This window comes from Lucilia cuprina, chromosome 4 (genome assembly GCF_022045245.1).
Source record: "Lucilia cuprina isolate Lc7/37 chromosome 4, ASM2204524v1, whole genome shotgun sequence".
Classification (NCBI taxonomy): Eukaryota; Metazoa; Arthropoda; class Insecta; order Diptera; family Calliphoridae; genus Lucilia; species Lucilia cuprina.
The window spans coordinates 35,300,971-35,325,745 of record NC_060952.1 but is presented as its reverse complement, the minus strand read 5'-3'; the positions used below and the strand labels follow the sequence as shown (position 1 = coordinate 35,325,745).

General features: G+C 33.5%; 1 protein-coding gene across 3 annotated transcripts in view; it reads left to right on the top strand.

Annotated features, from left to right (window-relative positions):
• LOC111681524 (probable aminopeptidase NPEPL1) overlaps positions 1 to 24,775 on the top strand; it is a 73,260-nt gene that overhangs the window by 6,521 nt on the left and 41,964 nt on the right. For all 3 annotated transcript variants that reach the window (XM_046948573.1, XM_046948575.1, XM_023443360.2), the window contains exons 3-5: positions 1,004 to 2,046; positions 2,489 to 2,645; positions 23,706 to 23,882. In XM_046948573.1, coding sequence (XP_046804529.1) covers positions 1,004 to 2,046; positions 2,489 to 2,645; positions 23,706 to 23,882 — 1,377 coding nt within the window. The remainder of the gene's footprint in view (positions 1 to 1,003; positions 2,047 to 2,488; positions 2,646 to 23,705; positions 23,883 to 24,775) is intronic.

Below are 24,775 nucleotides of genomic sequence, written 5' to 3'. Positions count from 1 at the left end.
GCGGTATCGCCGTTTTTGGTTAGTGCGGAAAAGTTAAAAAAATATGTAAATGAAAGGAATAAAACTAAAGCCAACATATCTAAGTATCCGAACAAAGAAAAAAATTAGGAATATGTATTATGGTTTTAATTTGAGGCCGCCTCAAAAAAAAAGTGGCATATGATCCCCCTTCTACCCTACATAAAAAATAACAAAAAATGTCTTAAATAACGTTTAAAAAACACCAATTTTCATAACAATTTTTGAACTCAGCGAGTGGAAATACATAGGAATCACCATTTTTATTTAAAAGACATTTTCAGTGTCGTCAAGTGTAATTAGTCCTTTCATTTGTGTTATGTTTGGTTTTGGGCAATTCTTCATTGTTCTTAACCATCAATCAATCAATAGTTCGTCAACCTATTGGGACAATTAAAATGATATCTGTGCGTATGTTAAACTCTTGTAGTTTTAAGTTCTTCATATGTATATGTAATCATATCCAAAAAAATAATACAAGGCAATTGTATAGGAGACGGAACAAACTCCTTTGGAATTTGTTATTCAGAATAGACCTGATAATGATTTCATATCAGCTTATCATGAGATATACTAGATTTATATGCAAGAAATCTGTATAGATCCTATGTGATTTAATAAGTAAAAGAAATCACTAAGTCAAATTGTTCAAACGAATTTAACAGAATTTATAGCATTATTTCGAAAGATAAGATTAATGTAGCGACGATATCTATGCAACTATAACTGATATTGAGTACATACATACATGTGTATGTACATATTTATTAAGTAAATGTTATTTTAATCTGATTTTTAAAAGCGATTAAAATTAAAAACATGCAAAACTAACTAGTTGATAAATTTCTTTTACTTTAAAATAAACTTTAGTTATTATTTTAAAATATCAGCGGCAACATGTTGAGGAGAAAAAAACAAGAACATGTATGACTTAAAAAAAAAAAAAATAAAAAAAAATAATTTTCATTTCTTATTTTTGTTTTAGATGGCCATTGATTTGAAGTTCAATGCTTCGCTGACTTCAAGTGATCCGCATTTTAAGCCAGTTTTGATAATTGGTCAATTAAAACATTTGAATTTATTGAAATTTTCCGATTTATCATGTAAACTAGAGCCACGTGTTAGTGAGGATACCTTTAATAAGGCAATTGCCTGTTTACATCCATCACCTACGGATAAAATTTCACTCTATTTAGATGTGGCCACAGTGGCTGCTGTACCATTAAAGTGTTCGCGTCATAATACCCCTTCCCGGGCTCATGCCATAACACGTTTGGTTAAGAACAATATACTTAATGTTAATGAGGAGAGTGTTGTTATAGTATGCGAACGTGCAGATTTATTTGCCAGTGCCTGTGCTGTGGTGCGAGCTTTTCCTCTATATTCCCGTAAAACTTCTGGAAGTTTGGGAAATTCTACTGCCAATGCTGCATCAGCTGGTGATCAGGATATACCTATGAAAAACGCTGGTGATAATAGCAATCAAACCACTGTTCATATAGAATTCATAATTATTGATAAGAATGGTGCTGTGTCGCAAACACCATTGGATCAAAGTGAAATTGGTTGCTTGGAAGATGCTGCCAAGGGCATACGTTTAGCTGCCCGTATTGTTGATACTCCTTGCAATGAAATGAATGTTAGTCATTTTGTTGAGGAAGCCGAACGTATTGGTGCCGAGTTGAATATTAAACCCTTGGTAATACGTGGCGAAGAATTGCGTGAACGTGGTTTTGGTGGTATTTATGGTGTGGGTAAGGCAGCTGCAGTACCTCCCGCTTTAATTGTTATGTCTTATGAACCAAAAGGTGCTCAAGAAACTATTGCTTTGGTGGGTAAAGGTATTGTTTACGATACTGGCGGCCTTAGCATTAAAGGCAAGACTGCTATGCCTGGCATGAAAAGGGATTGTGGAGGAGCTGCTGCTATTTTGGGAGCTTTCTATGCTGCTGTTAAATGTGGCTTTAAGGAAAATCTACATGCGATTTTCTGCATGGCAGAGAATTCCGTTGGTCCCAATGCCACAAGGTAAGCGATTATTTCTAATAGAAAGTAAAGGTTTTTAAAAGTAGTTTTTGAGTTTAAGTTTATTACAAATTTCTAAAGAAAAATGCAAAAAACATCTAAATTAAATATGGCTGCAAGTGACTTGTTGCATGTGCACAGATATTTTCCAATTAAAAACTTTAATAATACATATTCTACACGGTTGTATAAATATTTTTTAATTTCTTTTCTTTTCATATCCTTTTTATTCTCAACATTTGCACGAAATATCAACAACAACATCATCCATCCATGAACAACAATGTGGAACAACAATAATAAATAAACTCCTTTGTTGTACTATATCCTGGTCATACAAATAAACTCCCATAAACTCTAAAACAAAAAAACACAATAACCCAACCTAACCGACAAAAAAACAAACAATTAACACTGTAACTGCAACAAAATAACATATGAATAGACCCGATGATATTCATACATTGTATTCTGGACGTACCGTTGAAATTAATAACACAGATGCTGAGGGACGTCTAGTATTGGCTGATGGTGTTTGCTATGCCCACAAAGACTTAAAGGCTAACATCATATTGGATATGGCAACATTAACAGGTGCCCAGGTATGTAAATAGATATATATGTATGTACATAAATACAACAATTCAAAGCTAAACATATACATATGGATGTATATGTTCAGGAATACATACAAACGTGAAAATACAATTAGGTAGGTTTCTTGAATATTGGGAGTATATGGATGTTAGATAAATATATAAATAAGGATGTAATATTTGTATCATGTCTTATGATATTAAACATGTTATTTTCCGATCGTATTCCGAGTCCAAGATTACACGTGCTAGCGAGAAGTATTTATCAAAACATCCGCAAAAACTTATCATTAACAAGTAGGAAAGTATAGTCGGACATGGCCGACCATATAATACCCTACACCATGAGTATATTTTTAAAATTTTTACTTTTTACAAAATTTTTATTTTTTATAAAGAAACTTATGTTGAATATTACCATAATTCCAAAATATTTTAGCAATATATTGGTTAAAAACTAAAATTTCTAAATGAGGCTTTATATAGGTCAAATATGGACCGATCCTCGGTAAATTTGGGAAAAGGATATATTTCTAAATAACAGTTAGTTTTGTTGAGTTGTAATTGATCATAGCTCCCATACAATGTCCCTTTTAGAAAAACTCTTAAAGAAACATAACTCATTACCAAATAGTGATACAAATAACATATTTTGCAAAAATACAAAAAGAAAATCACTTAGATTCACAATATTTATTACAAAATAATGATATAGATACAGAATTTTGAAATTTTGTCTTTATATACATATTTGGACATAAGTCCTTTTATGAAAATCTCTTAAAAGGGCATTGCTGATTACTAAACAAAATTATTGATACAAAACTTGGTACAAATACAAGATTTTTTCACCGTCGATTCATAACATGGATGCGGTCGGTCCCATACAAGGTTCCCTTCAGAAAATCACTGAAACACACATTACCCATTACTAAATTACGATATAAATACAAAATTTTTGACTGAAATATAGCTTTTATGTATAGAAATTTAGCTTACAGAATCTTTTACGATCGGTCTATAATTGGTCACATCTCCATACTAGGCCCCTAAAAACGCTTTAACCGTATTTAACTAGTTGTATTATTAATTTGTGTAAAATAAAATTATATATGTATATGAATTTTGAAAATCCTTAAATCTTTCACACACATGCATACATGTAAATTACTAAATATCGCTAAGCGCTTTAAAAATATAAAGAAAATGGCGTTTGTAATGTTCAATAAATCTTGGAATTGTAATAGATTTAAATCTTGGGATTTTTCTGTTTAAGACATGAGAAAGCTAATTTCTACAGATACTTGATCAATTAGAAAAGTATTTCTTTAATTCACAATCAAGTTGTGTATTGTATCTACTAAAGTGTAGTAACAGTGATTGTGAACATATTTTTGTAGCAAGTCATCAGTTTACGTTCACAATGAAAAAAACAATCAAAACAAACAATGTCAAATTAATTTATTTTTATTAAAAATTCTATTATTTTCATTATTCCACATTTTAAACTAATAAACAGTTTTTAATAAAATTTTATTTTTGTTTTGGTAAACAGCTGTTTGTAATTTCTGTGTTACCATTTTATCTTTTTTTATGCCAAAATCGATTGAATTATTTATATGCTGAAATAAACAATTGACAACACTGAACTTTCTTACGACATTCGAAAAACATACAATTGTCGTAAGAGTTGTACAGAGCTTTTGCATAGAAAATATCAACAATAAATATAAAAGTAGCTATTGGAGGGTATTTAAGATTCGGCCCAGCCGAATATATCACTCTAACTTGTTTTGGAATATATTTTGAGTTTGGAGGACTTTTTATATAAGATCAAAAACCCTTTCTAAGATATAAAATTATTTTGGACCTGTATGCTCAAATAGCAATGTCCCAGTTTTCAACTGGCTATTACATCCTCGTTTTCAAGAATATTTTTTTCTACATACATTCGTGCATACATACATACATACATACATACATACATACATACATACATACATACATACATACATACATACATACATACATACATACATACATACATACATACATACATACATACATACATACATATCCTGACAGCTAATAACAAAAAGAACAGAATAAGAAATAGAGTAGTAAATATTCGCCTTGTTATAAAAAGTTGCATTGTATATAAACATTTAATTTCGACACCTCTCCTCAATGTTAATTTTGTATTTCGATTCAATATAAATGCACACCGATAGGTATAAGCTCTGAAAGAAGTCGAAAGAACTATATGCATATATAAGACCTTGATCCGATGCCCTTTCTACGTCCACTTTTTATAAAACTATCCTTACCTGTATCCTATAATTATATGAAAATGACCTTCTGCTACACTTCCACGGACAAACTACTGAACACTCCAAAACCGAATATTTTTCATAAAAAATATACAAATGAGGAAAAGAAAAAAAAATTTGAAAAAAAAAACAAAATTAAAGCATTGTTCATATACAATTTTAGAAAATTATCGACCAAAAATTCTGTACGTATCGCTAAATTTATTTCAAGATTTTCATGTTAATTAATGATTTTGAATGATACCTGCTGTTTCGGCGTCAAATCCGACAGGGTTCAAACCAAATAAACAAACAAAAAAAAATAAAAAAAAAAGACAAAGATTTATATTTTAAAATTCAAAATTAGAGAATAAATCTCAACTTTATTAATTTACCTTAGTAACTCAAAAAAAGAGCTCTTTGCAGAAATGCAAATGTCGGCTTCCAAAAAACGATTGATCAAAAAACTTAAACTAATTTTCTATTGGTGGCAAACAATGTTTAAATTCCGTTAGCGGTTTACTCGTTAGTTTTATCATAGTTTTCCATCAAAGATGTAAACTAAAGGTAGTGTATTACAATGTAATACACTTAAAGAAAAATATCCGCTCATTAAATAGTTCGTACTTAAACATTGCCGGCCCCCTTGCAACACTTAAGGTGTTGTAATTAAAAAATTATTAGGCCATTAAGGGCCTAAGTGGACTGTACTAAATAAAAAAAATAATAATAATAAAAAACAATAAATACATTCTTTTTTTTTCAAATTAAATTGAGTCATTAAGGACTCTAGTTTTATTTAAGGTGGGTCATTAAGGACCCTAGGTGAGCCATTAAGGACTCGGGTTGAGTCATAAAGGACTCGGGTTGAGTCATAAAGGACTCGGGTTGAATCATAAAGACTCAACGATTAATACGGCGACAATCCCGATATAATCCATCCGAAAATGGTATATTGGGCAAGTGGAAGCCCAGGGCTTTGCAAAATCCTGCCTTTCATCATCATCGGAGCTACTTCTGGCCCCAGAACCAACGTTACCTTACCGGAAAGATGAAATGCTGGATCGGCTAATTGGAGCCCTTTAAAAGGTTCCAAAATTAATTCCGACACGGAGATCGGCGGAGTTTTTATGTGATCCATTTTGTGGACTCTAGCCATTATAACAAGGCGTTGAGTACTTTCGAACCGCGACTCGATCTCCAACCTGCCATATTCGTCATTTCCAATCTTCACAACAGGAATCTTCAGTTTAGAGACCAATTCCGCACAAATGTAGCTATTTTGGCAACACAGGTCCAAAACTGATCTCACCAAAATTTTCCTGTGTGGCAAACAGAGGTGTATCTGCAGGGTTGGGGAAAGAGCTACGGCTTGTCGCATTTGTACATTAACAAACGAAGTGGCCTGATGTTCTCTAGGCTTCGTAGCCTTGGCCTTGGGATGCAGAAGGAAATGGTGGGTTTCTTTGCAATACTTGCAGGTACCCCCACTTTTGCAGTTTTTACTAATGTGGCCACTAGACAAACATCGATAACAAATTTTATATAACGCCACTTTACGGAATCTATTTTCCAAATTCAATTTCTCAAACTTCCGACAGAATCTCAAGGTGTGATTCTTATTCCTGCATATCGGACATTTCCGGCGTGTTTGATGAATGACAGGATTCGAGCCCGAAGCTTCCACTTCTTTATTTGTTGTTATAGTGGGCGGTGGAACTATGGATGGCACTTCAGCAATCTCTATGGTTGCTACTTCATCCACGACTGGCGGTACAGTTACCGTTGAAATATTGGACTCCGAAGGTTTAGGAGCGCTCAAATTTTGCACTGCTTCCTTTAGTGCATCAACATTTAGAAACGATGAGTTGGCAACATCCTTTGGATCTTCATTAAGAAGTTCATCTTCCAACAAATCGTTGAGTTGTCTAACAGAGTCCATTATTCTAGGAAAAAGAAAAGTTAGTAGGAAGAAATTGACATAAAATGGTAAGTATTAATTTGGTAAAACAACAAGTTTGGTTATTGGTCTATTAAGAGTTCCATTCGACGTCCGAACGTCGACGACGCGAACGTGACCATCAGTACCATTGTAAACTTTCACTACTCTACCTATCTTCCATGCAGTAGCAGGTAATTGCTCATTTCTCAAAACCACCAAATCATTTAGGCTAACATCTCTTTGAGGATGCTGCCATTTGTATCTTTTGTGCAAAGTGACTAAATATTCCTCTTTCCATCTTTTGCAAAATTGATGAATAAGTGCTTTCAATTTCCGATATCGATTTACAATACTAATCGAACTTTCATAAATTGTCGGTTCTGGCGGTGCCAGTATTGCAGAACCTATTAAAAAATGGCCCGGTGTGAGCGCAATAGGTTCGCTTGGATTGTCCGGCATGGGACACAAGGGTCGAGAATTTAGACAAGCTTCGATCCTAGCCAAAATTGTCGATAGTTCTTCGAAGGTGAATTTACAATCCTTAACTTCCTTCCTAAAATGGAGTTTGAAACTCTTGACACCAGCTTCCCATAGGCCTCCCATATGAGGTGCGCCGGCTGGAATAAACTTCCATGTTAAATTCTCATAACCAATCGAAGAACACATTCTAACTTGACATTCCTTCAGAAAAGTCTTAAAATTTTTAAAAATCTCATTCGATGCCCCTACGAAGTTTGTTCCGTTATCCGAAAATATTGTTTGAGGACAACCTCTTCGTGAAATGAACCGATCAAAAGCGGCTAAAAAAGCATCAGTGGTTAGCTCCGAAGTTGCTTCCAAATGTATAGCTTTGGTCGAAAAACAAACGAAAACACATACATAACCCTTTGTTATTCGACACGATCTACCCGTAAAGGTTTTTACATCGAACGGACCTGCAAAATCAACCCCAGTGGTTGTAAATGGTCTATCGATATTTGTACGCTCCTGAGGGAGCGCCGCCATAATTTGACTGCATGAACGTTTTCGATCAATCATACAGCGTTTGCAATGATGAACTACTGTACGTATCAAAGTTCGCAATCGAGGGACCCAATATTCACATCGGTATATTCTTAGCATTAACTCGTTTCCGCCATGAATCGTCAGCCGATGAACTAATTCTGCGTTAAGTTTCGCTAACCGACACCCGTAAGGTAGAATAATGGGGTATTGCTCCCGATAAGATAATGAAGGTGATTTGACTAATCTACCATTTAAACGCATCACTTTCTTTTCATCGAGGAATGGATTTAATGGAATCAATGAACTCTTTGATGGTAAGGGTTTCTTTTCCAAGAGACAACCATATTCTTCGGCATAAAAAGCCTTTTGAGCAACAATAACTAAACGAAGTTTCACCATTTTGAGCTCACTACATGAAATTTGTCTTGTTTCGTAATTAAATTGCCCTTTTTGTGCAGGGTGACATGAGTTGAAAAATCTCATTATGTAGGCTATAACGCGTAAAGCTCTAGTAAGCGATGAGAACCTTTCCAAGACGTCTTGATATTGGGTAAAGAAAGTAACATTCATTTTCACCTTTCGAACTTCCAGTTCAGTATTCATATCATTCAAGCTACGTGATTCCCATTTGGATTTATCCTGACTTAACCACGATGGACCATGCCACCACAATTCGCTTCGAGACAAAGTAAGAGGATCTACTCCTCTACTACCTAAGTCGGCAGGATTATCTTCCGAACGAACGTGAAACCAGTTATGATTACCAGTGGTTTCCTGGATTCGACAAACTCTATTGGCAACAAACGTGGTCCACGTACAAGGGGGTTTTCCTAACCATGCCAATACTATTGTTGAGTCTGTCCAACAATATAGGCGTTTAATGGGAATATGAATGTCACTAACAATATTCTTAAACAATTCCGTCGCTAAAACTGCTCCACACAATTCAAGGCGAGGTAATGAAATAGATTTCAATGGGGCTACCTTAGTCTTGGAGGATAATAAATTAGTACTAACTTCGCCATATGGTGACTCTATACGAATATATATTACTCCAGCGTAAGCTCTTTCGGAGGAATCAGAGAATATATGAATTTCTGCAGCCGAATCTTTCGAATAATTAACCCATCTTGGAATCTTGATAAGATTAACTTGGTCAAAGAACTTTACAAATTTCAACCACTCTTCCCTAGTCGAGGTTGGTAGAACGTCATCCCATCCAATTCCGTCAAGCCAGATGCGTTGCATAATTATCTTGGCTATGATAACGACTGGACTTAACCAACCTACTGGATCAAAAAACTTGGCAATGGTCGATAATACCTCTCTTTTCGTATAAGAAGATTTCGCTGCTAAAGGACATACCCTAAAGTAAAAAGAGTCTATCTGCGCATTCCAATATATGCCTAACGTTTTCGAACTACTAGATTCCATAAATGTTAAAAGCTTGGCGTCAACTAAATGATCAGTTGACAAACCTTTCAAAATTGACTTATCATTCGAAGTCCATTTTCTTAATTCGAACCCAGCAGACGACAAAGCCGTGATCAATTGGTCTCTAGCTAACAACGCACTAGAAACGTCATGAGCTCCAGTCAATACATCATCGACATACATTCCTTCCCTTAAAATCTTCGAAGCCAATGGGAAGTTCTGCTCACAATCATCTGCCAATTGTAGCAAAGTTCTAATTGCTAAATATGGGGCGCAATTTAGACCAAAGGTAACTGTCTGCAGTTCGTAATCTATTATATCTTCCTCAGCAGAACTCCTATAAAGAATTCGCTGGAATGGTGTATGAGATGATTGTACTCGAATTTGTCTATACATTTTCGAAATATCGCAATTAAATACAAATTTAAATAATCGCCATCTCAATATCAAAATGACCAAATCTGCCTGCAATGTGGGCCCTACAAACAAACAGTCATTCAAGCTATGACCACTGGATGTTCTATTTGAAGCATTAAACACAACCCTAAGCTTAGTAGTTTTACTCTCAGGTTTCAATACTGGAAGATGAGGTAAATAGCACGAGTGTGTAACGGCCAGATCTCCAGCTTTTATTGGCCTCATATGATCCAGTTCCAGATACTCCTTCAGCACCTCATCGTACATTCTCCTCACATCTGGTTTACGCATAAGAGACGTTTCAATTTTGACAAACTGCTTCAGAACACCTGTTTTAGAAATTCCTAAATTAATTTCCTGAGGAAATTCGGGTTTAAACGGGAAGTGAAACTATATATCTTCCTTTCGAATCCCGTGTCCCTGTGCCAAAAAAACATGCTTGGTCCAAATTTCATCAAATTATCTTGAAAATTGCGGCCTGTACCTTGCGCACAAGGTTTACATGGACAGCCAGCCAGCCAGCCAACCGGACAGACGGACGGACGGACGGACGGACAGGTCTTAATCGACTCAAAGAATGATTCTGAATCGATCGGTATACTTTAAGGTGGGTATTGGACCAATATTTTTGTATGTTACAAACATCAGCACAAACATATAATACCCTCCCCTCTATAGTGGTGTAGGGTATAATAACGCATGAAAATATTATGTTTTTTATAATTTCCCAGCGAAAAAAGGTTTGGGAACAGATGTACGTGCGGATTCAGACGTATGTAGAGCATGCTGAGAGGACAGTGAAACTCTGGAGCACTACACATTGCCACTGTCAGGCATTCGTCGAAGTTAGATCCAAGTTTCTTGGAAGTGTTGTAATTCTGGAAATAACATTCCTGATTAACACTGATTGGAAGATTCTTAGGAATTACGTTCAGGAAACTGAGTTTCTGAACACTGAAAAATAATTCATTCAGTTCTATTTTTTTCTTTTTTTCTCATGATAGGAGCGCACAACAGGCCCGAATGTAGCCTAGGTGTATTTCTTCGGATTTGATGTAGTATACATCCTCCTAACAACCTAACCTTACCTAACGTAATGCATTTTAGATCTAATCTTTCGTCCAGCTATTTAATCTGTTTAAAATTAATAGAAAATTCCATATCCATACATACCCAACAAAAGAGAACTTCCAAAAAAGCGAAAAGTACTGAAAAATACATGAAGAAGTGTTGATATTAACACAAGCTTTTTATAGGAGGAATGTCCTTTTTATTTGATTCCAAATTCACTACGAAACAATTGTGAAAGAATTTAAGTCTTCCATACATACCTAACAAAAAAGAACTTCCAAAGAAGCGAAAAGTACTGAAAAATACATGAAGAAGTGTTTATATTAACACAAGCTTGTTATAGGAGGAATGTCCTTTTTATTTGATTCAAAATTCACTACGAAACAATTGTGAAAGAATCTAAGTCTTCCCATAAAACAAAGTCGAAGAAATGACTTATTCACCTCATAAAATCTAGTAGACTGCAAGGATTGAGTCTCGCAATCCAGTTTGTCATATAACTTTTTTCCAGCCATTTCAACCTGAGATTCTGTCTTCTAGAATAGTGACATATGCTCAACTATCTCTAGTTTATCTACATCTTCGCCTGTAAGAATCTCTTATATTATTGTTCCATTTAAAGGCCCTAATTGAGTGAAGCCCTGTCCCTTGGTAGCCAGGACATTAAGTATTGACTGTAAGGTCTTTTGAAATTTATTCTACTATTTCAGAACTAGTTGACGTTAGTCTGCAACTCGCACACTTATCAAACAGTATCTATAAAACCCTATTCGCAAATTCCATTAGTTTTTTTTCACGTAATTTAGAATTAAAAATCAATGATCAAAATGAAAGAATGTTTGACTAAGGAGGATTTTTAGATTGCTGCAAAATACAGGTGATAGGTAAAGGATACTTCCAAAATGACGAAATTTTTGTGACCCATTTAGAAAATATTGGCGAAAAAGTTTTTCTGATATCAAAATTTTCAATCGCTGTTAGGGAACTGAAGTCTTTTAAAATAAATAAATAAATAAATAAAAAACAGTTCTTTAATCTATAGGTGTTCTTACATGAGATTGTTAGGGCCGGTTTCTTACTACTCAGTTAAACTAGGTTTAACTTGCTGTTAAATTAAAGTGGAAACAAATTGAGAAGGACTTTAACCGATGATTGTGTTTTTCAGTTATGGATTTAAGATCAGTTAACTTTGTTAGTATTGCCAACTTTTCACTTAAAAACATAAACAATGAACAGCTGTTTTTTGCAAACAATTCCTTTGTAAAATGAAAAATGTTGGAAAAATGTTAAAAAACATTTAAAATAATAATAAATAAAACTAACATTGTTTCAAACTTAAAACTGTCGTTTTTGGATTGGGTCAAATTCCGCATTAAAGAACCTAGCGTTTACGGCGGTTTTTTATAATCATCTGGCATTGTTTTTGCCTATTTGACATTTTGTGTAAACGTCAATCTTGAAGAAGAATAAATAATACAAAACAAATCAAAAAATTGCAATTTACTTAAAATAGTTTTTATTCTTCCGAAATCATTGTTCTATTGTTTTTGTTGATTGTGTGTTCTCACTTATAAACTAAGATAATAAGTAACTTAACTGATTACTGAAAAACACGAAAAATATATTAAACCAGGTTTAACTAAAGAATGAAGATTATCTTTATTAGAAAATCCCACACTTAAGGTCATATCGTCTTTTAGAAGCAAGAATACAATATTAACACAAAAAGTGTTTAAAACTCAATAAATAAAATGGTAATAATCTAATGCAGACACACACACATAATATAGAAATAAAATTGCTAACAAAAATGAAATCTAAAAATTTTGCAATTTATTTTTTTCAATTAACCTCATGACTTTCGAAAGTAATGCAAATAAATTAGTTGCAATGCAATAAACTAAAGTACAGTATTGTGATAAGTCATAAGAACTATAAAGAAAATAAAAAAACAAAGTTCTTTAAAACTGTTTATAGAAATGAAATTTTAACATAATTTTCCTATATTTCGTAACACTATTTAATAAATTTTAGAATTAGTATTTATTGCCTTTCTTATTGTTAGGATTATTCTGAAAAAGGAACAGGATTCCCTTGACACTGATTACCTTATATTTAGAATATTTCATTACCTTTATTATAATTGTATGCTGCAACACTGTCTATGCTACACCACTAACAACTAGGGGGAGTAAAAAAGCAACGATATTAAATGTTCAAAAATCAGTTCAAGGATAAACATTTTGCGCGAATCTCTCAATAAGGGCGTTTAAAGGCGAAATTGAATGTTTTACAAAAAAATGAAAGAAAGGAAAGCATTGAATAAATAAAATCAGTTTTTTTTTTAGTTTTTTGTTAAAGTGCAAAGAAACAAATTTATTCTAATAAAAAATTAGTTTTTATACTAAATTTGCTTGCAAAAAAAAAAAAGAAGCAAAAACAATTTAAGCCATTATTTAATGAATGAATATAAAATGTATATGAAATAATTCATTATTTTATTTACTTTTTTTTAGGCTGAAATTAAAATAAAACTCATTTTGTTCCTTTTTTAACTTTTATAATTATAAAAATGGCTTTTATTTGATTTTATTTATTTTGCATTTTGTAATAAAAACCACTATGGAGATTATACATATTATACGCTGAATGCGAATATTTTTTCTGTTGCATTGTTGTTTACATTTTAACCCGCAGTACACAAAAACAATTGAATAATTATTCAAAATGCAAAAAGCAGCATAATACTTTTTAATATTTTCGCTGTACATAAGTATAAAATCAGACAATTAGTATGCCAAGCCACACTACACTGCTTATAAATAAATAATTGAATGAATGAATGAATGTTTGAATGCATTTTCTTCATTCAAGTTAAATAGATTAACACTAGAATAAACAATAACAATAGAGGCGAATTTTTGAACTAATTTAAATGCTTAAAATGTGTTAAATAGAAGAAAAAACTAGTAAGAGTTCTATATTTGACTGTGCCGAATCTTATATACCCTTCACCGAATATGTTTTAAAAAACAGTTTTTATTTATTTTGTATCTCTGCACACATGTCACACATAACATACACACAAACAAATATAAACTGTAGCAGAAAGAAATATTAACGGTTGTACTGTAATACCACCGTCAAACTGTATTACCACCCTCAAACAAATATGAGCTGTATTACCAACATATTACTGCTTTATCTCCTTGTTCTTGTTATACCCTTCGTGAGAACAGAACAGCATCCAAACATACAAAAGAAATACACAGCTGAATAAAACCAAATACATCTACACACGTACATGTACATATTTATCCAATTCACAGTGTTGTTGTTGCTTTTTTAACAAAGCATGAAAAAAATGTGGCTTTTTTGATGAAATTTTCAGAGGTTGTCTCGGATTTTTGCTCATATCTCCGTTGTTTATAGACCGATTTTGTTGATTTTAAATAGCGATCTTCTAGAAAGCATGTCTAACTATATTATTGAAGATTCGGATCTTGCCGATATCTGGGGACCTCTAAAAACTGATTTCAACAGACAGATAGACAGACAGACGGACATGGCTTAATCGACTCCGCTATCCAGAATATATATACTTTATAGGGTCGGAAAATTATGTTATTGAAATTACAAACGGAATGACAAACTTATATATACCTTTCTCACGAAGGTGAAGGGTATAAAAAATCAAAAAATACCAATTGCAAAACGGTAAGGTAACAAAAAGTCTCCTTTTATGGGGTTCAATACTATAGAAAATTCAAAAAGTACCTTTTGTAGATCTAATCCTGAAAATTCAAAAAGTACATTTTGTAGATCTAATCCTGAAAATTCAAAAAGTACCTTTGTAGCACGAAAAAGTACTAAAAAGTGCCCTTTTATATGTTCTAACTTAATCCGGGCTCTACATACTTAATTTTATGTTTCTAGGAAATTGAACAAGTACCTTTTGTAGAAGGTACCAAAAAGTACCTTTTTGTAGGTTCTTACCTTGTCAAGGCCCTACATGCTAAATTTCATGCTGCTAAGTTCAATATTATATAAAATTCAAAAAGTACCAAATAGTTCCCATTTATGGCTTCTAACTTAAGCCTCGCTCCACATACATAACTTTATGTTTCTAGCCAATAACAACACACTAGTGCTGCTCTCGCTCTGCTGCTCACGTTGTGCCTTGTTTTTATAAACAAGAGTACAATAACAAAATTTACCGTATGATTATGTATTTTGTTTTTTGCAATTTCTGTTTGAGCATGAATAAAAAATCTCAATTTCTGAGGAAATTTTTAGAGGTGGTCTCGGATTTTTACTCATATCTTCGTTATTTATGGACAAATTGGACTGATTTTAAATAGCGTTCTTTTCGATCGTATTTCCAATAGAATTATTTAAGGTTCGGATCTCGCAGATATCTGGGGACTTCTGAAAACTGATTTCAACATACACAAAGACAGACAGACAGGCCGACAGACGGCCATGGCTAAATCGACTCCGCTAAATATAATGATCCAGAATATATATACTTTATAGGGTCGAAAAATTATATTATCGAAATTACAAACGGAATGACAAACTTATATATACCATTCTCACGAAGTGAAGGGTATAATAAACAACAATTCTATAAATTATTCCAGCAAAAAATAATTGATGTCATACTTTACAAACTACATCTTAATCACATCTAAAAATGTGATAACATACTATTCACTTTTATAAATATTGCCTTACAAATGAAAACCCAGTTAAAAGAAAGAAAAGAGATGTAGAAAAGCCATTACAATTAACATATTTGAAGTACATTAAGTTTTGGTGAAAAACCAGTGAAATTTTCATAAGAGTATCATTAAGATAATGTGTTTTACTTTTGACATCCAAATATTGGATTTTAACTGCTTCTTAAACTAAGATTATAAGTAGTTCAGAGTTACCAAAAATGAACAACATCCCTCCAATGACACTCTCATGTAAAATTCGTAGGTTTTTCAACCGAATTTAAAGCACTTCGAATTACGAGTTCTGATGAAAATACTACATCTTTTACCACCCTTTTTTTGCTGGGATGTTTAATAAATTGATGCTGCGAACATAAATGGACCAATATAAGGTTTCTGAAATGGACAGAACCAAAAGCCAAATTGCGACAATTTTGACACCTACTTCGATAAAACGCGAGTCTTGGCCCTTAATAATAATTATGATGTCATGAGAAACTAGCAAAAATCACTACAACAGAAGCATATTATACTTTATTGATGTTTATGCTGTACATGGGGATATAACCTTGCAGTTATGTCTCCTCGTTAATGGATCAATTGCGTTGCCACTTCAATTGCGTTGCCAGTTGCGAAAATGATGTTGATACTAAACACTTTTTAAGCAATAGCTTGGAAATTTTTTAAATATTGAATAATAATCTTTATCCTGAACCATTTCTAGACAAAAATAATTCTCTTATTTTGAAGCTGGCAACGAAATTGAAGTAAGTCATTGTAAAAGTTTTGCCAATTACAATTATTTACCGACAGTTAGAAGGCAATTAGGACGATATCAGGTGATAGAACTAAATCTACTCAGTAGTAGTCGGTAACGAAAGGGCGAATGTAATAGCTTTAAAGGGAAAGGAGCTCGAGACAGTTAACCTGACAAACGCAAAACTATTCGACGTAATAAAAGCTAAACTAACAAGTAAGAGTGCTATATTCGGCTGTGCCGAATCTTATATACCCTTCACCATAGTGTATTTTAAACATATTAGTTTTATAAATTTTTTCCCGACTACATTACATTATTACACCAAAAGCTTATTTAACAAAGCATGAAAAAAATATGACATTTTTTGATGAAATTTTCAGAGGTTGTCTCGGATTTTTGTTCATATCTCCGTCATTTACCGACCGATTTTGCTGATTTTAAATAGCGATCTTCTCGAAAGCATGTCTAACAGAATTATTGAAGATTCGGATCTCGCCGATATCTGGGGTCCTCTAAAAACTGATTTCAACAGACAGACACCCTTCTCACGAAAGTGAAGGGTATAAAAATATGGGCGAGAGAAAACCATAAGGCCTCTAGGAATAATGTAACAGTGGGTAGAACTACGAAGATCCAATGGGTTGACACCTGTTGAGAGCAACACGAAAAATCTCCTCAAAATAAACAAGTCTGAAGTTAGTATGATTGTACGTATTTTTTGAGTAGAGCATGTGGAGGGGACAGTGAAACTCTGGAGCACTTTCTTTGCCACTGCCAGGCATTTGTCGAAGTTAGAACCGAGTATCTTAGAAGTGATGTTATTTTGGAAATAATATTCCTGACTTACACTGATTGGATGATTCTTAGGAATTACGTTCAGGAAACTGATTTTCCGAACACTGAAAAATAATTCATTCAGCTCTCTTTTTTTCATTAACTTAACCTAACTTGTAATTGAAAATTTTGTTCCTTAGAAAAACTTCAATTAAAATTACTTGTAATTTGTAATTGGTTATTGTTCAATTACACATTACAAGTAACTGTAATTGACCATGTAATGAATTACATTATTTAATTATTACCCCATAACTGGGAATTAACGCAGTCATTAAAGATGAGAATACATATTTGAATTTTAGTTACGTTGCCTCCTTTAGGACAAAAGCTCCCGTTATTTAAAAGCTTCTTAATTAATTTAAATTAAAAATTAAATTCCGAAAAATAATTTCAAATTAATATAAAACAAATAATTCCTTTTATTCTTCCTGTTCACCTATCGATTAGCCAAACTGATTTTATGTATTTTGTCCTCATTCATTCATTCATTCATTCATAGCATTTATTTCACATAAATGTCTAATAAATTCTTAAACAAATTTTTGGTATTTTGAAAAACGAAATAACAATAAATGTGTTTTTTGCTATCTTATATCTTATATTTAATATTGAAATATTATGTGTGTGTGTGTATGTGATTTTTATTCAATATTCACTTGGGGTAGTAACAATACAACAATAATAAATCGATGCTAAACATTTATTTTATACAAGTTTCATTTTCTTTTTTTTTGCACATCTGAGAAAAGTTTTCTTTTAACAATTCTGTTATTTATGGTAAAATATTTGGTTTTGAATTCAAAATATTGTGATTGTCTAAAAGTAATATTGCATTACATTTTGCATGCACAAGTATGTTGCTTCCTTTTCTTTAGTTTCAATGCCTAGTAATTCGGAGAACTAATGACTACCGTAATGCTATGTATACACGATTGTTAGATCTTACAACGTTGGCAGTAAAATGTGCAGAAAATGTCTAATAATAGTGTAGACTTACAAATTTTGTCTTTCAATATTGTCAGTAATGCCTTTTCTGACAACGTAACAAAAGAAAAATTGTAAGTTCAAGCGACTGTTAGACATTTTCTTTACATTTTACTGACAACGTTGTAAGATCTGACAACCGTATTTTTATTGTTAAGGACAACTTCTTCCTAAAGTGGAATAAGAAATAATTTACACAGAGTGAAAAATCTGATAGAAAAATATCGAAATTGATACAGTCCGTTGTTAAATGTGAACTTACTACGTTTGTTGGCATTTAGACAATGGATGTGTTTAAAACTTAAATAACATACAGTTATTATTTTGACAACACTTAGTTATCATTACATCAATGAATTGTTATTTTGATTACGCTTTGTGTCAATGACAATGCATCGTTGTGATTTCAACAACATATCGTTGTTATTTTAACAACGCAAAGTTAAGTTTGACAACAACAGTCACATTAGTAACTATCAGTACTTATTTTGACAACGGATTATAACATCTTTGGTGTCTATTTGGAACATTATGGATTACTAAAAAGAAATAGTGCCTTAATACCTTTATTGACTAAAATTTTCATTACAAAATGTCAATTAATGTCCAATGTCAATTGGTCAAATGTCAAAACAAAGTATCAAAATGGATACATTGGCTAATTTTTAAATTGTAGGGAACTGGCTCGTTTGTGTGTGTATAAATATGTATGTATGCATACAAATGTAATTGCAAAAAAAACACAATAAAATATTATTTTGCCAATGTATTGTCTATTGGTCGGCTATAGAAATTTGAAAGTACTTTAGCAAATATTTATGCATATATATGTATATATATAACACAGTCATGAACATAACGATTTAATAATCTTTGAAAATTTTAAAATAGGCTTTATATTACTCTATTACTAATTCCATATTTTTACTACTCACTGTTTCGCCGTGCATAGGGTATGAGTTTATGTGTATGTAGCGAACCATATTTCACGCTGGTTTTTATCGTTACCGTATCTATTTTTATACCCTTCACATTCGTATGAAGGGTATATATAAGTTTGTCATTCCGTTTGTAATTTCTATAATATAATTTTCCGACCCTATAAAGTCGATTAAGCCATGTCCGTCTGTCTGTCTGTTGAAATCAATTTTTAGAGGACCCCAGATATCGGCGAGATCCGAATCTTCAATAATTCTGTTAGACATGCTTTCGAGAAGATCGCTATTTAAAATCAGCAAAATCGGTCGGTAAATAACGGAGATATGAGCAAAAATCCGAGACAACCTCTGAAAATTTCATCAAAAAATGTCATATTTTTTTCATGGTTTGTTAAATAAGCAACAACAACACTGTACACGTGTGTGTAGATGTATTTGGTTTTTCATCTGTGTATTTCGTTTTGTATGTTTGGATGCTGTTGGCGTCATTGAGTTGTGTATTTTGTTTTGTTTTTGTGAATTCTGTTCGTACATTTGGATGTAGGTTGGTTTTATTGCGTTGTTTATTTTGTTTTTGTTTTTCTATGTTTTTCGTTATGTATGTTTAGATGTCTGTTAGTTTAGATGCCTTGTGTATTTTGTTTTTAATTTCGTTTAGTGTTGTTGTTGTTGTTCATTTTGTTTTGCTTTTGGTGTAATATAAATGTAGTTGGGAAAAAATTTATAAAACTAATATATTTAAAATATACTGTGGTGAAGGGTATATAAGATTCGCACAGCCGACTATAGCACTCTTAGTTGTTTTTTTTTGTATATGTATTTCAGAATCATTTAATAGTTCAATGATTCAATACATTTACAATTATTTATCGCAATTTAACAAATTTTCCGCACTTTTCGCCAATTCGATTTTTTCGGCAAGTTACTAAATAGATACATACATATATTAAATGTTAAATTTGTTTGTTGTTTGATAAAATAACACAGCTTGCTGTAAAAAGTATTTTAAGAGTAAAGTGGGTTCGTGGCGATGAATATTTACACGTTTTTTTTTTTGCCAAATTTAAGTTTTGCATAAAGTTGTTGAAATAAATTGAAGATAATGTGCATTTGTGGAATTATAATTTTCGAGGATAGGTGTTTCAAGGATATTAATATATTTCCATTTTCGAGAATATTCTAAAACATAAAATGTATATATTCTTGATGATGATTTAGTAATATCCGTTAGTTCATTTGTCAAAAGTACGATTGGATCCAAGTTATACATTAGAATTATTTTCACTACGTGGTAACAAGTAGTGTTTTCAAAATGAATGCCGAAATGAAATAGTACAAATGTTATAACCCTAATACACATATATGCATATTCTGAATAAAAAACTTCTTGGGAATTTGTTCGAGGGAGCATCCAACTGTGTGATGTTAAAGTTCGGTTAAATGCTCTGGTGACATCCCACAAGGAACTTCTTAGCCAGCATGACATAATTACCTGGAAGGAACGTCGTTTGCTCGTGTAGGTGGTGCTCTGATGTTATTTGCATATAGCTCGTTATATTCCGTACGGTAGTTTGGCAGCTTTGAATATTTCTCCACTGGGTATCATACAGCGAATGAGACTACACTGGGGCTACATAATTAACCATTGACCGTCCAACTGTTTTATAGATAGTCAACAAGGTTTCTTTGTTCATTCCCCAGGTGCTGCCAGCGTGCGGCCAGCGCTTTGAAGACCTTGTTTCTACTTCGCAACATGCGCGTAATTGCAGTGACATAAGCTGTGGAAGTAAACATACAGTCAAAGGTGACTCCCAAAATCTTTGGGTCGTTTACAGTCGGTATTTGGTTTCCATCGACTACGATGCCAAGGTTCAAGTTTGCCTTCTTCGACTAGGCGTTGAAAAGTTTAGCTTAAAACTTCGCTGATGTTAGTTTCAGTTTACGTCCAGAGAAGAAGTTGTGTATTACTCCAAGACAACCATTTACTCGATCGCAAAGCTCATCAACATTTTGGCCCGTCGACATAATGGTACAGTCGTCCACATAAGATATAACTTCCACACCTTGTGGAGCTGTGGGGTGTTTGGAGAGATAGAAGTAAAAAAAAACAGGGGGATAGGATGCCTCCCCGTAGCACACCTGGGTTTTAGAACATTTGTCTCCAAACTCAACGAACGACTGGTGGACTGCAGGATGTCCTGGAAGAGTGTGTCGAAATCCTTCGATAAGTCTATCGTCACTAGGAGTATCCTTTCACAAGGCCTCTGCAATTTTAAGTCCTGGAAGAGTGTGTCGAAATCCTTCGATAAGACTAGCGCCTCTAGGAGTATCCTTTCACAAGGCCTCTGCAATTTTAAGCTTTATGAGATCTGAGTTGTTTTTGGCGGTTAATGCTGAGGTGCTGTGCATCTTACGGAATACATTCTGGTGGCGAGCTGGTGTTAGATGGCAGGACAGCTGGGGGAGGAGGAGCACTTCAAGAGTCTTCGCGTCTGGTGACATGTTGAAAATCGACCTGTAGGATTGACCCTTTGTCGCGTTTTCCCTGGTTTCATAATCGGGATGACTCTACCCTTTTTCCAGGCATTGGGTATATATTGGCTGCTCATTGGCAGGTTAAAACCATTGTCAATTACTAAACTTCCCGTTAGCTATGGTGTTTTTGCATGGATATGCTATCTGGGCCAATCGCTTTAGATGGTTTGGCTGCGTTGATGGCTTCTGCAACTTCAAGAGGGGTGAAGGGTTGTGGAATGTCCGAGACTGGAAGGCTGTAAAGTTTGTGAACAACATTTCGTTTCGCCTTATCTCTCTCTGGGTGCTGAATAACAAGTCGCAAAATGCACTCGAGTACCGTTTAGGGTCGGAAAGAGTGGTGTCTGCAAACATAATCGCTTAACCCTTCTTCATCGGGTTAGAGAGAGACCAATCTGCAGACCACAACTTACTAACACCTGAGCTTAATTTGGAATTCTTCAAATGCTCTAACCATTTATTCCGTTTATACTCATTTACCATGATATCAGCTGGTAATTTACCATTGACCAGCTGATATCATGATTCAGCTGGTCAATACGTGGGTAGTTGGAGTTGATATTTCGGATGTCATCGCCCTAAACTGCTAATCTCGCTGCCTCTGCTGGGAAGTGCGGCCGCACTATGGATAGTCGACCAGCAGAGATAAAGCGGGCTGCTGCAGCGATAACAGTTTCGCGGAAGTTGCTAACTGCTTGGCGAACGTTGCTAGGAGCTGGAATATCATTGAAGATGCTTTCTTCTGGTTTATGTAGAGTCGGAGTTCAGAGACGATAAAGTCGTTGGGGCATACGATTATGGTCTCATGAGATGGTCTGAGGTCTCCAAGTTGCGTAGTTAATCATACCAGGGCTCGCTATTGTGATGGTTGGACAGCAGGCGCAGTTACCAATAATCCGTGTGGTGGCAAAATTATTTAGTGTGGTGGATTCATATTTTTCCGCCAGTGACTCGCCTCTCTGGTCTTCCCCTATACTAGAGTACCAGCGCTAAGGTCCCCAAGACTCAGACGCATATCGCCGTCTAATAAGGACCTAATATCGGGACGGTAGTCTGATGGGCTAAATCTGGACATTATGGAGCTCTTCGCTAGAGACAAATACCTTGAAGTCCAAGGTATTGCAATTAGATCGGTGGAAACCGACCAAGAGCTCAATCTTGTAGCTTGCTTGTACAACAAACCCTATTTTGAGAAAATTTAGTTTTACTTAAGCTCCAATGCACACATGATTAAAATGAACGTTATATATTGAATTAATTTCAAAATGTACTTGATTTGAGTTTGATTCGTATGTTAACATTTCATCAGATTAGGATTGGTTCATTCGTTCAGTTATCGTGCATAAATCGGTAAAATTCCGGACCCACAGACGCAAAGATTAGTAACAATTCAATAATTTTAAAATTCTTAATTTTTTTAAATTTTAAAAGTTAAATATAATAGAATTAATTAAAAATTTAAAAATAATTATCTGCATACAAATGAAACGAATACAATTCATGAGTGCTGTAGTATTGTGTATACAATTATTTGCAATCCTAAGCAAAATATTATGAATTTGTATGTTCATTGGTATCTAGTGCAACATAAATAGTACTGTTATTGCAAGCATGTATTTGCAATTGTGAATAGTTGTCGTATTTTCCCAATTGCAAATGCTAAATTCCCTATTGGTTTGGCTTATATTGTCTTGTCTTGGTTACGATACGACGTCTGCCATTGTTGTTGTGTGTTCTGGTTTATATTTTGCTTTATGCCCCCATTGGCATCAACATTCTCATCATCATTTAACTTTTAAGGATTTAAGTTGGTTTCACACAATTGCTCCATGTGACCCCCACTTTAGTTCGTTCGTTCCCGAGGTTTTAAACATGAAATGCAAATAACTCATGATGATTTTTTTTGTTGCATCTCTTACTTGTATTCTCCAATTGCACATACATACAGATGTACATATTAGTGTGCAGAAATGTTCGATGTACTTACGTACATACATATGTATGTGTGTGTTTACAACGGCATTAAATTGACTTTTTCACTCTTCATTCAATATTTGACTTTGACTTTATTTTTATAATATTTCTTTTCTCGTTCTCTTTTTTCATTTTACAGGGTATTGCTACGGGTAAATATCATGGTGCCATATTGACAAATTCCGAAGAATGGGAAATCAAGTCAGTGGAAGCTGGACGTAAATCTGGAGATTTATTGGCTCCCATTATTTATTGCCCTGAATTGCATTTTTCTGAATTTGCATCAGCAATTGCTGATATGAAGAATTCTGTAGCGGTAAGTAGACAAAATACAAAAACGCTAACACACATCAGACATACAACGAATTTATTGTATTGTGGTGGTTAGTGAGTGAGTGTCCCTTTCAACATTTTGGTTATTTTTCAAGAATTGCTACTAAAATAAGCAGTAAAATTTGAATTATTTCCTTTTGTGCTGTATGCAAATCGCCAGAGTTTTCTTTGTGGTGGTTTGAAATAACATAATTTGATTTTGGATTGTTTTTTTATTATTTCCAATAATAAAATTAAAAGTAAAACTAATTGAGCAGTAAATATCAATTATATGAAGGGTAAATAATTGTATTTTTAAGATTCGTTTAGTATGGTACCTACTGGAGTTGGGCAAATGACACATTTTTGGAGGGATAATGCAATACTAGATGACTTCTTTAGAAAAATTTAAAATTTAAATTTAACGCTAAACTAGCGCTTGTTTAAACGGTAGTTGTCAATTTACTGTATCTTAAGTAAACGAGAGAGTAGATATTTCAAAGCTGATCAGCCACTCAGTCAATGGTACTTTAAGTAACTAGTTTGGGACTGTTACTTTGGAACTGATATAACATATATTTTTGATAGTTTGTCATCGTTTTCATGCTTTAATATAATCACCACTATCGCCAATAGAAGTGAAAATTTTGTTCCCTTGAAATTTTCCTTCTCTTTGAAGGAAAAATTGCTATCGTGAACTTGGTGCGAACAATAGTTAATTTTGTATGGAACTGCTGTTAAATGTTTACAAAATCCATCAAAAAATTTTACAACAGGGTAATTTTTTTTACGACAAAAGTGAAAATGGAACATATTTCACGTGAAATGATGTGCAAAGATCTAATTGTATTGAGAACGATTCTACGAAGCGATGCTTATCACTGTTTGTGGTGGATA